The following is an 18,166-nucleotide window of genomic DNA, read 5'->3' as shown; positions in this document are numbered from 1 at the left end:
AAAACAGGGAAAAATCCAAGTTGTGCAAGACTATGTGCATACTAATACATTTTTGTTTTCAAACCGAGCGGCAAACGGCAGGATTGAAAAAAACTTTTCTGTTCCTGCAATTCCACAAATGTCCACTTGAGACTGGCTCAAAAAGTGAGCCAGTCTCCATAGACCTCTATGTCATCTCGCTGAGCGCGATACAAAATAATGTTATGGTCTGTATTTTGTCCATTCATAAGAACTGTACAGGGTGATTTTTTTATTTCTTTTTTTCATATAACTCGCCCGTTTAAATTATAACACAGCTTGAAGTTATGAATAACTGAGGGCAGGGTAGGACGCTTTTGCAGGTTGTTAGCAATCTGCTACGTTCAGCCAATTTGTCAAAACTCAGGAAGTGTCAGTGTTTAAAGTGCACAGGGGTTTATCAAACTGCTTTCAGTTTCAAACATGAGCTCAGTGTTGAACAGACCTGTTGGATAAAGGTTGAGCTTCTCTCCAAGGTAAAACCACCACCAGACAGTCAACTTTTAAAAAAAAGTAGCTTACGAATGCAACAATAAAGTTTCATTAGTAACTACAATAATTGACTTTGAGTGGGGTTCAGCAACTCTGCAGCTTTTCAGCCTTTTTTAGCTGTTTGTTTCGGTGTTAGCACATTGTTTGGTTCAGCCCCATAAACATCCAGCCTTAAACAACCTCAACAGAAAAATGATAGTAATGATTTAACAAAACACCAATTTAAATGACCAATGTTTAGCTACTCAGCCTCCTGTGGTCCTTCAAAAAAATTAGTCTAAAATTGCTCATACCCAAGAAAATGCCAGAGAAGCTTGTTACAGATCGGAGGCATGTGTTTTTGTCTCATGATGTTGTGTTTTGAAGCTTTTAAGATTACGGTTTGGACATATTCTGTAATCCTGTTTGGTTTACCTTGTGTTTCTTGTTTTTCTTTTTTAGAAAGTTTCTTACTTGGCATTTGGACCTCCTGTCTTGGTTTTCCCTCCTTTGTGATTATGTGATTGGTTTCTCCTTGTGTGCTCCTCCCTCACTAGTCTCACCTGTGCATCATTAGCCTTTGTGTATATATAGCCCTGTTGTTCTTTCCCATTGAAGCCCTAGTTTATCTGTTGATTCTCTTGATGTCTTTGCCATGCTTCCTTGCTGTCCCTAGTTGGCGTTTCCATCTTTGACTGCTTTTATTTATTTTTTTGGTAATTCTATCTGGATCCTCTTTTGTTTCATTACTTTCCATTGATTTTCACACTTTATTATGATTTATCCTGCCATGCCACTGCAGCGCCTGCTGAGAAATTAAAAATGTGAGTTTAGTGTTGTGAAAGTTAAAATGGAATCGGTGCCTAAACAAAACTACTGAAAATGAAAGATGACAAAAAGGAAAAACTTTTGCTGCATTTACATTTCGCCCCATACTACCCCTAAAACAAGAGGCTTTCAGAAAGCTCCTTGACTGCATTTATTCTGTATGAGCAGATACTGTGAGATGTTTACAGGTGCTGCAGATCATTGGTTCATTTGCATGCACCACATGTTTACCAGCATATATGAGCAATCATGCAATATGCATTTTCTACAGTGTTGTATGTGCAAAATACGTGGACATGGCCTAAGTGGTTGATCAACCTGCTTATTTTGAAATAACAGGTGTGACAAGCCAGTAACAAAAAAATAGCACTAAATTTGTGTTTTTAAAATGTCATCAGCCATCCTGTAAGTTTACATCAAAACATGAATGGGCACAAGTAAAAATGTGTTTTTAGTTTAGTGCCTCCAAAACGGTTCTGACTCATCAGTGCTTCAACAATGTGCCACACTTCTTTCTCAGACTTTCCGTGTAACCCCTGTGTGCTAAAACGGAGCTCTCTCATCTTTGGGGTCAAACCCATACGAGGTGGCTTCTTATGTGAATGTGGCTGAGATTTATTCTTGTTAATAGAATCTGTCAGAAATCACATAAGAACTTGAGAACTCCGCTGGGGGTCATCTGAAATTTGGGGCCTAAAAAACGGGGTCACATGTCATAAAAAATTCAAAGACTGAGTGTAAAGCCATTTCAGAGAGCGCCATGACCAGACTTCATGAATTGCTAAATAAAAAGCGCTGCCTTCGATTCCTGGGATGAGGAAAGCAGGCTAACTGCTAACCTAATTAACATTGTTTTCCCTCCTGTGATCTGCCAAATCAGAGAGTGCTAATTTCACCCAGCACTGCACAAGGTACCTAAAGCCAAGATAAAATGTGCCTTTTGCTTGTTAACTGCTCTGTGTTTATGCAGGTCCTCAGTGCTGTTGGCTAAAAATAAGCATTATGGAGACCATTTTACTTGTTTAACCCAGGGAAAATTGTTTTGACTTTCATATTTCATTGCAGCAGTTCAGGGACTCAGAAACTTTACTTGAGATTACCTCAGCAGGGGGTTTATTTAAAGATTTACTTTACACATATCCAATCCTGGGATTACAATTTTTATTCTGATATGTAGAAACGTCAGAGGTGGACCGAGCATCCACATGCACAAAGCCTGGTTTGTGGAGAAATGGTTTTCTCAGTTTAAAAGTACTTGGCAGGCCTGCATAGAGCCCTGACCTCAAATCCACCCAGCACCTTTTGAAATGAACTGGAACACTGACTCTGACTTATCGCTGAGATCCTTGTCGGACCTTATCGATGCTCTGGCAGCTGATCTGGGAGCAAATCCCTGCAGCCGGGTCCCACAGTTCTGGCAGGAAGTTGCGACAGCAACAGATTAACACCCACAGTTTGTCCAGTCATTTATGTCCTGTTTATTCATCATTTAGGGTGCAGTAGAATATTGTGCAAACTGTTGCTGTCTCTAGTTGATTGCTAATGCTGTTTCAGAACCACAAACGGTGCTTTTTGTTGTGTGTCCCAGTTTGGGGATATGATACAAATTTTGGAACAAACTGAGCTGTGAAGCCTCTCTTACTCAGTGAAAGCACACATGTTAAGAAGTTGTTTATCCATCCCTGATGTTGGTAACGAATTATGACTCAAACTCTGGAAGCATACGTACTCTCCAACACGGCAGTGCTGTTTTCAGCAGTGGATGGAAATGCATATCTTACCCCTACATCAACACAAACACAAAAAGACATGGTGTCCTAGTTTGCTATATTGTCATATTTTATATTCCAACAATGAATAAGTGGAAACAAAGTTTTGTTTTTCTTTACTATCTCCTTCATTCTAGTCATGTTTTCTCTCTCTTATATCCCCAGAAAAGAATCCTAGAAGCTTTAACACTCAACTCCGATATCCACTATCTTTACTGCTTTACTTTCTGTGGATCTGCCAAGCTGTACACCTGATAATATCACATTTGAGTTTCTACTCTGTGGCTTCTATCCTTGGGAGAATCATTCACATATATTGATTTGAAAGTAAGAAATTCTTAAATATGGGCCAGCTCTCGCTGAGCGCGATAAAAGACTGTTGACCTTAAAAGTGTGTGTACTGCAGAGAAAAGGAAACTGTGAGAAAAGGAGCAGTCTCTTCTGTGAATTCGCTTTATCTGGCCTTTCAACTGTCCTGCAGACCCCTGTGAGTAATGTATTCTAGAAAGTGTATATAGAAACTCCCAAATGTTTTGATCTTAAATGGCAAAAAGATTGCCCTGCTAAGGTCAAGCCTCTTTGTGTTTCCTTTATAGATCTGGAAGCGGCAGAACAATTAAAATGCAGCATGACAGATCCAGGAGAGAAACAGTACACTCATGAATTATTCAAAAAAAAAAAGCTCGTCTTCTGAGTGTAAAAAGCAAAGCTGCCAAAAATGTGTTGGTACTGACAATGTTGGAGTCAATTACAAAACGCAAGTGTGAACGTGCAGAAAGGAGGTGACAAATACAATCAGAGATAGAGTTGGAGAGTGCAGCTGCACAGCAAACCTGTTCAGGGAAACAACCTTTTCTTTTTGGGAGGTGAGTTTGCTCCGAGTCCTGCATGAGCTGCCGTAATTATAACCCTGTTCCTGTTCAGTCAAAAAGAAAAAAAATCAATGGCTGTCTCGATAAGAGAGATGAAAATGAAGGCGAGGGAAATCGATTGTATCGATGCAATCTGAGGGAGTAAGTGTTCCTGCGCTTGTTTGTCTGAGAAGTACTGAATGAAATCTTTAAAGCTCATGCAGCATGGAGGAGGTGAGACCGCCATCGTCAGACAGGACTTTCATCTATTAATTACGTCAATCAAAAGTGCAATGGAGCATCCTGTTGACAAATTGGTCGGAGTGGCAAGCAAACACCTCGACATTATTGCAAGTGTCTCCTTAAACATGCGGAGATTTGTATGTGCTCTGCTCAAACTCCTGACAAACGCCAATATTTACTGGAGCAGCAAATGTAGATGATCTGCCAGTCAAAACAGATACTCCATACCTTATGCACAATATCTATTTATGAACGGGTTTTAAAGCTACAGTGTCGAACCTTTGTCTCCTCCTTCTGGCAGTGAGAGTAATTATACACCCCTCGGTCCGTTCTCCTCTTTTAAACGCTGTCCAACCAGGAAAAGCCACATCACTGGTAATCTGTGTTTGTCCTCGTTTTCTTTTTCGACTGTAATCCTTCCTCTGAAAACTGAGTCCTAACTCTATCCTAGATTCAATTTCTTTCTTAACAGTGAATTCAATCATGGTTACATTCATGATTCCCATTTCTCCACCATACCCCTAGTTGGCTGTAGTCTGCTCCATCTCCATCACTGCACTGTCACTACCTCTTCAGCTTAGACAATTGCCAGCTGAAGGAGGGAAAAAGAAAAAAAAAAAAAAACAGATTTACTTGTCACCAGTTAGCTCAATCATTTCTGTAAACTGCTCCTTCATATGATGCGATTTAATGACTTCAGAATGAACCAATGGAGAATGACAGAAATAAAATCAGAAACACATGCTGTTTTTGGTTTTCCATGGAAATGATGGACAAAAGAATACAACTAAATTTCAACAACATCATATAATTGTAAATATATGTAAAGGAGCAAAAAACACGGCATTTGTTTTTCCTTATTGCAAAGTGGCTTAAATTTCTCTGCAAAGCTTGACAAGGATGTTAATCATTCCTACAGACTCAACAAATCAAAACAGTGTTTTGATGTTTTTTGTGATTTATTCATAATATACTAATCTAATTTTAATGATTCTGTAAAACAAACTTTAGAAAATGGGATATTTACTTTCATTATTCTATACACATATTAAAGGGGGAATTACTGTTTTTTTTTTTTTTTTTACAACTGGACCTTATTTCTGGCATAAATTGTGATCGTTTACTCACCCATATAACTTTGGTGTCATTTGGAGTCGTTCGGACGATATTTAGATCCAGGGGAGCCGCGTATATCATATAGTGGGAGTGATTGGGCAACTGACACGCAGCCTCTAAATAACGCATTATCTGCTGAGAAACTCGTTCATTTCACCAATATTTTGTTATGATACGTTAGTGCTATTCCCTGTTAAGTCCCCCTTAATGTCCACTGTTCTTTTAACACATTGAGGTTTCCATTGATTTCTGTAATCACTTATTTTATTTAATTTTTTTTACTTTTTTGTTGTTCTGTGTCCATAGACTTAAATAACCAAAAATATGGTTGTGGATCTGCTAAGAGATTTGTCTTAAACTACTATTTCTCAGGCCAAGAGTGAGCTTTCAAGATCATAGCATTAGCTGTTTTTTTTTTTTTTTTTTTTTCTGCCAGTACTTAACTGTAACCTGCGTTCACTGATAGCTATGTAGCCACGGAGAGGAAAAAATATGTAATTACTGACACCATGTTTTGCTATATTGAATGCTATTGATTGATTTGTTGCTACATTTGGTTAATAGGATATACAGAGAGTTGGCTCAACAGACCTGCTCATTTGGTAAAATTGGAATAAATTATATCCTGTGCCCATCTAATATCATTTTTATTTATTATTTATGCCCACGCAGGGACTCTGTAGAGTTCATAGAAAATGGGATCTTAATTCATGAGGAGTTTTTCCATATCAGCTTTCCAGTGAATACAGGGTTAAACATATTCAGAGTCAGCGGTGCCTGTGATTATGATCATGTGCCGTGCAGGACTCAAAGTGACTCGTTGCCTCCTCGCTGTGAATTTCTCTTTCCATTGTCCAAACGTAACCCTGCATAACAAGCAATACAGAAATAACAACCAAATCAGCAAAAGGGCATAAAAGCGATTCTTGCGTCCCTCAGACTGACACAGAAACGGACCGATTTGAACAGGAGGTCTGGCTTCATCTAGCACTGCTTCGTCTCCACTGAGCGAGAAATTAATGAAATCGCCTCATAAAGGCGCACGAGGCCGGAGAGGCCCCGTCACGCTGATCGTTTGTGAGAGATGACCCCTGTGGATGCCCATGGCGTTCATGGTCACACCGACCGATGACGAGTTTACATTGTGGCTTAAGAACTGAGGATAATGTGATCTGTGACATGTAAGATGAGCCCGAGATAAACAACCGCACTGTTTTTCACCCGAAGAAGGGACTGCATTCATATTTAAAACAGCGTTGTCTAAACACCCACCTGCAGTCCACATCTCCTTCTGCACAATCTGTCCTTTTTAAACAGAAAATTAAAGCATTCTTCTGTTCAAAAATAAGTGTTTTGGTTACTTTTCTTGGACGTTTGACCTTCACTGTGCAGAGTCATGATTTGAAATGAGAAATGTTTAAATGAAGGAGGAGGCGTAGATGTTCCTTTCAGAATTCTTGTGAAAAACCGTATCGGACGTACATTATTATTCCAAGCATTTTATGCATTTTAAACAGGTCTGGAGGGGATATTTGAACTCTTTTTTTTTTTTTCTGAAGAGCAGAGTTTTACATTGCTAAACACAAGCACTGGTGCACACATGTCAGTTTTATTTAAATAGCCCAGTATCACAAATTTATACAGCAACAGTCTTCAGCACTATCTGTCCTTGAATCCATCTGAGGGAGAAATTCACCACCAATAAAAAGTTTGATGGGTTAAATGTAAGGAATCACAGGAATTATGCATTTGAATAGAATTATCAATTCTACTTAATGGCTTTTTGACAAGATGGATGTATTGGCAGAGGTTGTGGCACTGTCATGAGAGACATTAAGACCGAAAAAAACTCTTTCTTAAAATGATCAGATCAAGTGTTTACATAGTTTTCAGGAGCTAAACTTTTCCGATTTGAACAGATTAGCAAAGGTTTACACCACCCCTCTGAATCTGAATGAAAGTTCCTTCTGACTGGGCGAGTCTGTTCTGCTCGGGGTGGTTACATGAGGCATTTTTATTCCCACTGTTCTATTATTCAGGCATTTGGTGGAACACAAATGCCCATGCAAATGTGCAAATGCAGCAACTGTTGTATGACACGAAGAACTAAGTTGTGTTACAACACATCAGCGTTAGTATTTTTTGTGTGAAATGCAGTTCCTGAAGGTATGTAGCACTCTCCGGTTTGTAGTGACCCAGAACTGTCTTGTCCAAAAGCTCCTACTTTATTTAGACATTTTGCAAGGTTTATTTTCTGTAGTTTAATTTATTTAAGACTCACCTGCAAGGTAAGAGTGTTTGGCAAGCTCAGTCTGCTATACCATACTGTCACACCGATCAGGCATAACATTATGACAGCCTTCCTAATATTGTGTAGGTCTCCCTTGTGCCTCCAAAACAGCTATTTTCTCATCAGAGAATTGCCATGGGTCTTCTGAGGGTGTCCTGTGGTGTCTGGCAACAGGATGTTGTTAGTGGGGGCCTTTGGGTCCCATCGGTTGAGGGGATGGGCCTCTGTGGATCATTCCACAGATAATTTATCAGTTTGGGATCTAGTGAATTTGGGGGCCAGGTCAACACCTTGTGCTGTTTTTTGAGTTGTTGCTAAACCGTTTTTGTGTGTGTGTCTGTGCCAGACTGCTGCCATCAAGGAGTGTCATTGCTATGGGGTGGGGGTGCCTGGTCTGGTCTAGGTGGTCTCTCCTATGAGAGACTATAAAATAACCTTAAGTGTACAAAAACCGTTAACTATCACCCATTGCTACCCATAAATTACAGTACACAGTGCTGAATCATGCTCTGGATTATTTTCTAAATCCTGAGAAAAGTGTCCCTTGAGCTGAAATGGCAGAATCGGAGTACAGTTGCAGGAAAGTTGCTAATTACTGCTTATTTTGAGAATCCTGAACTGTTTCCTCTGAGCAATCTAAAGTCTGCAAGCCTCCCGGCTCCACGGGGAGTTTCTCCAGGTAACTCAGCAGGACAACCGTATCGACTTTTCAGCATGCAACAAAAGGCTCCCATTTATCTTGATTAAGCCTGAACATCTGTACAGCCTTGGCCATCAAAGCATCATTGAACTTTAGCCTCGGTTAGCTTTCTCAGCATGCACACGAAATATAGAGATCTACGAGGGGAAAAGGGGTTGTGGGATACTTGTCTATATGACCGCAGGATTGTCTCAATACTCCTGATGGGCATCTGGATCGATACCATTGACTGGTCCCTGCTGCTCAGAGGGGGATTTAGCATTTCAAAAGGAACTCAAACCACAGGTGTGATCTACTGGAGAGTTTCTCCATCAAAGGTGGGACATGTGATCTCGGTGCCTCAGCAACGATGGACTGTACCGAACACCAAGCAGCTTTACAGACTGGTCACTATGGAAACCTCAGCATTATGGAGTTCTGATTGTGGAATCGTAGTCACATATACTGGGCAGAGATAGTGGTGCGACTGAACTGCCTTTTATCCCTTTGACCCCAAATAGATTGCTCTTATTTCCCATGGATCAGGAAGTCAAGGCCTCTTGATATCTGAAATTACATGTCAGAATCTCTCGTGAAGCACAGTCATAACTTGCTCTATATTGCTTTACTCGGTTTGAAACCTCTACCAAATGGTCCTGACTCTGTTTCAGGGCTGACATCAATAGTTTTATTGCTTCCTGAGAGGAAGGGGATCACACTTCCTAAAACATTTTTATAGTGTGAGTGGTCATATCACAGCAAGAGCTGAGTGTTTTGCCTCACTTCTAAATATTGTCTAAAAATACCAGAGGTTAATGAGCGGAGGCCCTTGCCGAGTTTCTTGGTGTAGACAAAAACGGCCTTCACTCTGAGCCGACGTGATCCGAGATGACAGCTTGAAAATTTGATATTCACAGCACAGGTTCAACTGTCTGCTGCCTTTCATTTCTGACACACGGCAGCCAGGTAGAATTTATAGATGCGGCTAACCATTCATTTAGACTCGGAAGTGGACTTCCATTAATTCCTCTCCATTTCTATGCGGTTACTGTGCTTCAGAGGTCACCTGTTAATCAATTAATGTCCAGACATGTGACGTCATTGTCCTTGGTTTTTCTTTTAACGGCATTCTGGGGCTTCTTTCTTTGTCTGACTTGTCTTTGGACGGTCAGCACCCCATAGCTGTTCCCAGTGGTTTGATTCAGGAGCTAATCTGTCTGAGTGTCAAGTTTAAAGATCACTGTTTGCTGCATTTTCAAAACCAGATGAATTTAAATTGAACATTTATGAATATACACCCTTAAGTTGTTTACACCTGCCAGTATGGGGAGTTATTTCCTGTTATGCAGATGTACAATATACAAGCTAGCCACTAGCCAGCAATGGATGGTGTATAAACAAAGTCAACAAACAAGATATAGGCTCAATTGTGCAACTTGGAGCAGCAGAAATTAAAAGTGAAGCTAACAGCTAACAGCTGGTATTTAATTATCCATGTTAGAGGGGGCATGGAGCAACAACACATTTTCAAGCAATGAAGAGAAAATTATAAAGTAAGGGATTTGAGTTGGTTAATCGAAGAACAAGCTGGCTTCACTAATGGACCACTGGTATTTTCACTTAAGCACATAGCGTGGGTGGTTGCTGTGGGAATCCACTTTTTGGAGTTGATGACGACAAAGTCTCTCGTTAATGCAAACAATATTACACAAGAGTCTTGTTGCTTTAAATGCTAAACGACGAGGAACAACAGAATGTGTAGGACATCTGTATCTTCTAGATATCTTAACATGTAGTGCAAGCAGTACGTATTAACATTGTACTGCCTCCATGTCCCAAGTTGCATTGCACGGCTCGCAGTTCTTCAGAGAACCAACAATGTCACTGGTTCTGGGAACAGATTTTGAAAACCCAAACGCACAGAAAACATTAAAGAAAACTGTTGCTGTTGATCAAACCATATCCTTAATTTAGAAGAACAGAGCTAAGGTTGAAAGTCGGTGTTATTAGTGCTATCTGAAGTACTCTATACAGTCCACATTCCACTTGGTAACAATACGTAGGTGTTTTCTTTACAGAAAACACCTCTTTGAAGAAAGCTGCGTGGAGATGAACATGAAAGGCTGAACTGAAATGTAGATGCTGTTATTTTTAGAAGGAGAGTTTCATCATCTAGTTCTCTGTTTTCAACAGCCAAACATGCTGAAACCACTTTTTGACCAACATCAAAAGACAGAAAGGTGTTTGGTTTTCATTCAGCATGTTAAACGACTGTTTCTTCGATAAAGATTTTCTGTTCTGTGTTTTCATCAAAAGGCTGCTTGGCCCCTTTTTTTTGTTTTTTTTTTTACATACATGACTCACCACGCACTCATTATTAGATGGCTTGAAAAATCCTCAAATTATTCATTTAGAGTGTGAAAATCACACTTTGAGTGTGTCCTTCAGGCCAGTGTGTTTCAGCCGCAGTAATATATAAAGACAGGATCTGTCATCGGATGCAGAGCCCTGCTAATCCTGGCTAGTTTCTCACCTGATGCATAAAGCGTACCCATGCAGACTCATTGTGAGCTGACACCTTTGGGGTTACATATCGCACTATTAACTTAAAAAAAAAAAAAAACTTGCTCTTTGGCCCGACAATATTCAGTGTTTTAATGTAATTCATGAAATTGTGGCTGCTGTGGCGATAGCAACTTTGAACGCTAAATACACCTGATCAGATATATTACAGCAATCGGCACTGTCCTTTATTTCAAAAGAAGGCACATTGGCTTCATTTACATGGACTTTATTTCTTCAGCCTGATCGAATCAACCCTTTACCCTACGTGGGGCAAACATGCACAAAAAGAACGGATTTATTTCAACCAGAGACAAATGATCAGATCACATCGTTATTAGGAGTTAATATTTTCCCAATGAACAGACTGTTACAGGTTTACACCACCCCCCTCAGTCTGATCTCTGGTTACGTGAGACATTTTTGTTGTGATAGCACAGTTATTCCAAATATTAGTGGGATGTTAGTGTCCATGTAAGTGCAGCCATTGTTTTCTTCTCAGGTGGCTACTCCAATATTTTTCTTAATGTTGTTTACTCCTAATGACTGTAGATTTTTGCTTGAGCCTAAGTAAGCTTCCTTTCTGTATGTTTGTTTTCCCCCAATCTTAATTATTGTCAGTTTCTTGGCCATCACGGTTCTTTGCTGCATCTTTTCTATGTGCACATGTTGGACTGTTAACAAGTACACATGTGTGTAAACTACAAGAAGATTCCAGTAGGTGTCCATACCCATTATTGTTTTTTAAAGAAATTCTAAAAATGTATGGTTACTCAGTGAACTATGATGAGAATGACTGAGTTGTTCCCTTTGATTGGATGACGAGTCATATGAAACTGAAGAGGAGACAAAAAGATCCACTTACTCTGTCTTGTGGGAAGTTTGGCCAGAATCTGCAAATTAAAAGGCGTTGGTACCAGGGCTGTCTGTCACACTGGCCATTTCTAAAATTACATCTCACAAAATCCTCACATCATGCATTGGACAGGTTGTGTCCAACGGTTTGTCCAACTTTCTCATTGGCTTCCTCTTCACGGCGAGATTGATCAGGTTGTATGCTCACACCCCTCTTCCACCAACGTGGTTATTGTTCGGGTTTGTGCGCCTAATTTTGAATCATGCAGAGCATTTCATTCAAAAGGGTTCAGAAATCCATACTAGGACAACATCAGACATTTCAAAGAAAACAAAACATCCGTTTTAACAGAACAAAGGCTTTCAGGTTATCAGTGGAATTGATCTCGCTGCTTTTTGTTTACTACTGAAGAATCCTTGATTTCAGTGGTTCCACTTAGCCTGGCATGAACCAACAACTCATATCCCATGCCATCAGTACGCTTACTGGGTTTTTGGTGTTTTATTTAACACCGTGTAATCTTAATGGAGGGCTGCCTCCTCCTGTTCTTGGGTCGAACTATCTCTTGTACAATTCAGTGCCATAAAATAACATGAAAAGCTTTAAAATGCATTGCAATGATACACGCATGGCTCCACAAGTTGCGTGCTGTGCTGTCATTTGTTTGGGGGTGTTGTGCACACATAAGTGTGAGGATTTTTTTTTAGTACAGTACAGTGGAGAAGACTTTTAGTCTATCCTAAGGCATCTTACCTGTGTGTCCACTGGCCAGTCTCAGTCCATCATCACCGTCAGTGAGCCCATGAACCCATGAAGATAAACAGGAGCGTGGCACACCGTGCTCTTTGCCCAATTATCAGACTGGGAAAACAAATCTGTCAGAAATGAGACGTGGCTGAGTTATTGATCTGTTTATACCATCCGCAGATTTTTTTATTTTTTTTTTCCTCTCCCACAGCATCTATTAGCTCTGCCTGCCTTTCTCCATCTCTGACATGCCTCGGCAAGGGGGAGGAACGCTGCAAGCTATTGACGTCACAAAGGCCCAAGGACTGTCGGAGGCCAGCTGTATATACCATCTCTTTAACGCCTGCCAGCATGTAGTACGTGCCGTATTTTTATTTCAGCCTCAGTGATCATGTATATTACATATAATGTGGCAAATGAAACTGCATTCAGTAAAAGCAAAGATCGTGTAAAGAAAAACATAGTGAGTTTCTTATACCTCACATCAGGTGTTTTATCACACAACATTATTCAGTTACAAAGCAGTTGAATGTGCACAGCGTAAACCACATTTCAAATCGGTGTTTGTATAAATGTATTAACAAATGGAGAAAAGGTTCCGGTAATCTGATATTGGGGACCTGAATTGGTCTACATTTTGATGCTTTTTTTTCTGACTCAACAGCCAATTTACTGCAGATGTTCAATGGACTCTGGACACTTAAAACCACCAACAGGTGATGTAAATAACATTGACCATCTTGTGAGAATTCAATGTTCTGCTGTTAAACTTTTGGCCCTGACATCTGTGTGGATGTTACTTAGACATATACCACCCACCTAGACCAGACCAGGCACCCCCACCCCATAGAAATAACACTCCTTGATGGCAGCAGTCATCCTCAGCAGCCTGACAACAGGCACACACACTAAAACAGTTAAAGAACAACTCAAAAAAAACATTAAGAACAGCACAAGGCCTGGCCTCCAAATACACTAGACCTCAACAACATTTTGTTGCTAGACACCACAGGACACCCTCAGAAGGCCCATGTCCATTCTCTGATGAGTCACAACTGTTTTGGAGGCACAAGGGAGACCTACACAATATTAGGAAGGTGGTCATAATGTTATGTGAATGTCTGAAATGTACGAGTTATTGTTGTGCATGTTGAAACAATATGTCCATAAATATTCAGTCACGGTATATCCAAAAAAAAGCTATAACAAAAGAAAGTAAAGTGAGTTTGTTTGAGATAAACCAAGTGGCTTTTTCAGTTCTACATGACTAAACTAAGCTCCCCTCTCATCATTTAGAACAGAATAAACCATTTGGGTAAGTGATGAAGTGTCTTCAAGTAAAGTCTGCTTTTATGAAATGCCAAGATGTGAGGATTTGACCTCAGATTTCGCTGGAATTAATGCAGAGGAATCACTAATGACTGTGTTTGCTCTAAGATGTAAGCAAGCTACAAAATGAAAAGGAAGCCTCCCATTTGGTGGTCATCAATTCGAGTGAAACATAATAAATTGCTAAGACAATTGGATATTGTCAAGCTGATAAAGTAAATGCCTTTTATCTAAATGAACTGATATGAGGCAGAGTGTCAATGGCTGTTGTTCAGCTTTCAGAGAACTCTTTCTCTGTGCATTAACAGCATGAAAGTGCCTTTCTGCTACAGTTCTTTGAATGCCTCCACCTCTGGGATTACTCAACAAAAAGCTGTAAATATGCAAAGCAGATTAATTAGTTTCCCAAGGTCACCTGTACAGAAAAGCACTGCCTGTGTTAATAAATCAGTGATGTGTTACCTGAAATGTTACTCTTCTGCAGACCATGAGCTTCTGCACAGGTTTTATTGATATTTGCTCAGGAGTTAACGAGGCTCTGTGTGAGGCTCCATTTGGCCAAAGAAGTATTTCTGTTTAATCCGCAGCCTCGAAAGGCCGAAGGAGTCGGAGTTGTTAGAGCATCTTAGTTCTGGTGGCTTTAACTGCACCGCAAACTCCACAGTTCATTTGAATCCCCGTCCTAAAAACCTGCCAAACCAGCAGCACGCTGACTCAAGATGACACTTATTAGCTCTAATCCCTCAGCCCTCTGTGTTTGTGTTATCAAACAGGATTAGACGGGCGCCTTTATGTTGCTTTATCGATACACTGGCCAAGAAGTCTCATAGTGTGTGTGATGGGATGGAGAAAGACAGTGGAACGACAGCCACAAACCTTTTAAAACCTGATAAAGGCCCTACAGTGCATCAACAATACTCCACAACTCTCCCTACGGGTCCCTTCTATCTACCCGATGACAGATTTCCCTACTTTGAATTTTGGCTTGGGCCCCCTGCAGAAGCTTGGATTGCCACTTAACGCTATATCCTGCGTGCTACTAAATCGCTCACAAGAGCTGATCATTCCTGCACCAAATGTAATAAAAACTTGTTGAAACACACAGTTACATGAAGGCCTGCAGCTCCAGCAGGTTCACTAAGCAGTGGAAGATACCCTCAGATGACTATGATCAAGTGAACGGGATACAACCCACTTAAATGGACCATTAAAAAGAATTAGGCGCATCATAATCGCAGGCCACTGTACATGGAATGGACAATTAATTCCTCGTATGTGGCTGCAAAGTAATAGATGTAATGTAATTACCAAAACAGCGAATTAACCGATTAATTAACTAATCCTGCTCTGAAATATTTCACTAAAAGTTAATGACACAGCAAACCTGAAGTCCATCCCCCATGCCGGTACTGACCTCTGCTGGATTTTGCAGCTCATCACAAGTGTTGACAGGCTCAATTATATCAGTGTCGTGCCACAGGATGGTGCATTTTAAAGAGATGACAGCAGTGACCTAATGGAATCAGGGAGGATTCTCACTGTTCGCTGAAGTACAAGTAGTGTAGCAGCCCCGAGGAGCCATTTTCAAAGCTCGGGAGCTCTCTGCAGAGTGTAATCGGGTTAAAGTGCGAGCTCGTGTTCAGATCAATGGCCACATACTGAAACTTGTGTCTTTCTAAAAGATCCACGCAAAGCAGCAAATACACAAATGTAATAGCAGGAGGAAGCAGGAGTGTCATATTGCAGCAAGTGAGCATTTGAGGCAGGACATTTTAAAAACCAAATGACAGGACGACGAATAAAAGAAATCCTAAATTTGACCAAAAACTGTTCATGATTTTTGTCTTCTTTTTCTTTTTCTTTTTTTCTGAGGGTTAATTATGCTACTCATTGATCTCATGTTCCGTGAACACAACTACAACTTGCAGATAATTGCTCCAGGGTACTTTGGGATCAATACTGTGCCAACATATCAGGCTGTATTGGAAAGTCTCTGTATGGGTGATTGCTTGTTACATCAATCTGGCTATAACAGAGAGCTATTTCCTAGTTGCTGCCCTGCCCTGCTCCTCTTTGTGTGGAAAGAGTTGCAGCTGATTGAGACAGATACTTTCCTCTCATTGTACAGCCCTGAAAAATATCAGGCTTTCTGAGGGAAAAAAAGGCATTAGAAGTTTTGTTTTTTTTCCCCAAGATCATTTATGAGACGTCAGCGTCACTGATCGGAGGCGTATGGATATCCTCTGGGGACCGGAAGGAAAGCCCCTCGCCCTGGACGCAACCTCAGGACAAGAACGCCTGTGACGGTAGATGATGGTAAGGGAATGGTAGTCCGAGAGTTCTCTGGAGGAGGTGGAGATAGCACAGGAGGGTGGGCAGATGGTTGTTCAGTCTGCAGTTCACTCTGGTCGGACGGTGGGCGGAAATCTTTGTCTTCATCTCCTTCAGATTTCCTGATGTTTTCTGATCCTTAAGTGACTTCACTTTATTCATTGATTCTTCCAAAATACAAAGAGACTTGATCCAGATTTTAAAGGTATGTGTTTGTTTAGTAGATTCCTCCTTGCTTGATGAGAAATGTTGTCAAGAAGCAAATATATGGAAAAAGAAGCAGTTTATGTTCGAGCTATAGAAAAACAAATGTGTAGACATGATATGTTTTGATAGAAAAATGTTATTCCAAAAAAAAATCAACATTTTGACACTTTAAAATGACTGATTATTAAATAATTTTGTCTTTAGTTACGTGGATTTTTCTGATAAATCTTTCTCTCCAGACTGATCCATATTCCGCTTTACTTACGCAGCGTCTCCCTGGAGGCCATGCCAGACAGCCCAGAGAACATCCCCCTGGGAGAGTGCACACTCTCCCAGTCCAGGGACCAGCTGACGCCCCCGAGCCGCACAGAGAGCACCGTGTTCAGCCTGGCCCGCAGCGAGTCCCTCTGGACCACAGAGACCCCCCAGAGCAAATGTGAAGTCTTCTGGTTCCCCATCCACCTCATGTCCACCGGCGGCAGCTTCCTGGCGTGCGGCATCATCATCAGCGGCCTCTACTTCGCCGGCCACTGCAAGAAGGTCACCAACATCCTGGGACCGGCCCTGCTGTCCATTGGGCTGATGGTTTTTGTGGTGGGCGTGGTCCTGATTCCCATCACCAAAGAGAACAGGAAGCGGTCAAATATGAAGAGGCCCCTCAGTTACTACAGGCCCCCGATGTTCAACCTGTGATGGCTGGGATTTAGTCCTAAAACTTCAATTTTGTTCTTCAGATTTTGAACCCTTAAGAATGAAATTAATCTTTTCAGCATGGGACCATCTGTTGAAAATCCATTATTTAAAGACTCTGATTTACACGGATTGACGACACTTTCTTAGACTCAAGTGTGCATGACAACATTTGCATTAATAACGGCCGAAAAGAAGGTGAGAGCGACAATGTGCTGTGTAAAATGCAATTATTCACACTTCACACAATTTGGCAAAGAGGAGGATATGAGAAGTGTCCTCGTGAATATTTATGAAAGGGAAAAGTGGACAAATGGGATTTCTTAATGCTGTGCGGTACAGTATATGACAATTCATGAATAATTAAAAGTTGTGAGAGATTATGATTGTCATTTCCAGCTTTATCGTATCTAGCTGCATCCTCTCAAGTCCTTGTTGTGGAGCTGAGCCACTAGGAAAGGGCACTTTGAATTATGTAAAGAGTTGGAATTTGACTATTATGACCTGAAAGCATGTTTTCATAAGATTTAAATATTCTGTGAGAGGAAATTTGACGTAACCGAGATTCTGCTTTAATGGCTATGAAATATTTAGTAGTTTTGCCCACTGAAAATAGACCGCTTAGTTGCACGGATTGGATTGGATTTAAAAAGTCTGCAACTGGTTCTTTTATCCCAACTACTTGAGAAAGAAATGACATGTTGTGCTGAAATTATAAAGACGTATAGCCCAACTCTGCAGCGTTTTAGCCTCTTTCAGCTCGTTATTTTGTCCAGATAAAATTTAAAAAAAGAACCCACTGCTGAATACTTTCTGCAACAAACGGCATAATCTTTATCATGAGACCAAAACTAGAGCTAAAATTAGTCTATTGAACTCTGCAGGTGACCAGAAGTGCATAATGATGATCTGCTGCGTGTGTCAATCACCTGTTGTTTTAAAAGATGTTAATATGCCGGTGTGCTTCCCTGAAGAGTTAATTCAGTCAACACTTTATGGGAATGACTTTGTACATTCAGACTGAAATCTGATACCGGAAATTCACAAGGAAAGGGAAGAGGCCTAATCTAAAAAGTTGTGATACAGCTGTTGACAGGTGTCAGGCCGTCTCCTAGTTTTTGCATAGTGCCCAGCGCTGTTGGGACTATTCAGACCCCAGTTGGAGGCTCTTTTTCTTTC

The 18,166-nt window shown here is 40.7% G+C and overlaps 1 protein-coding gene across 1 annotated transcript; it reads left to right on the top strand.

The window, feature by feature from the left end:
* Positions 1-16,582: 16,582 nt before the first annotated feature.
* pirt (phosphoinositide interacting regulator of transient receptor potential channels) lies at positions 16,583-17,667 on the top strand (the record flags this gene model as incomplete). The annotated part of the gene is made up of 1 exon (XM_084570833.1): positions 16,583-17,667. One exon carries the CDS (start codon positions 16,583-16,585, stop codon positions 16,988-16,990), a length of 408 nt encoding a protein of 135 aa, XP_084426959.1. The 3' UTR covers positions 16,991-17,667.
* Positions 17,668-18,166: the final 499 nt, after the last annotated feature.

The sequence above is a fragment of the Chelon labrosus genome (genome assembly GCF_963514085.1).
Source record: "Chelon labrosus genome assembly, chromosome: 21".
NCBI classification, from domain to species: domain Eukaryota; kingdom Metazoa; phylum Chordata; class Actinopteri; order Mugiliformes; family Mugilidae; genus Chelon; species Chelon labrosus.
The sequence above is the reverse complement of the archived record's forward strand: the minus strand, read 5'-3'. Positions and strand labels throughout refer to the sequence as shown.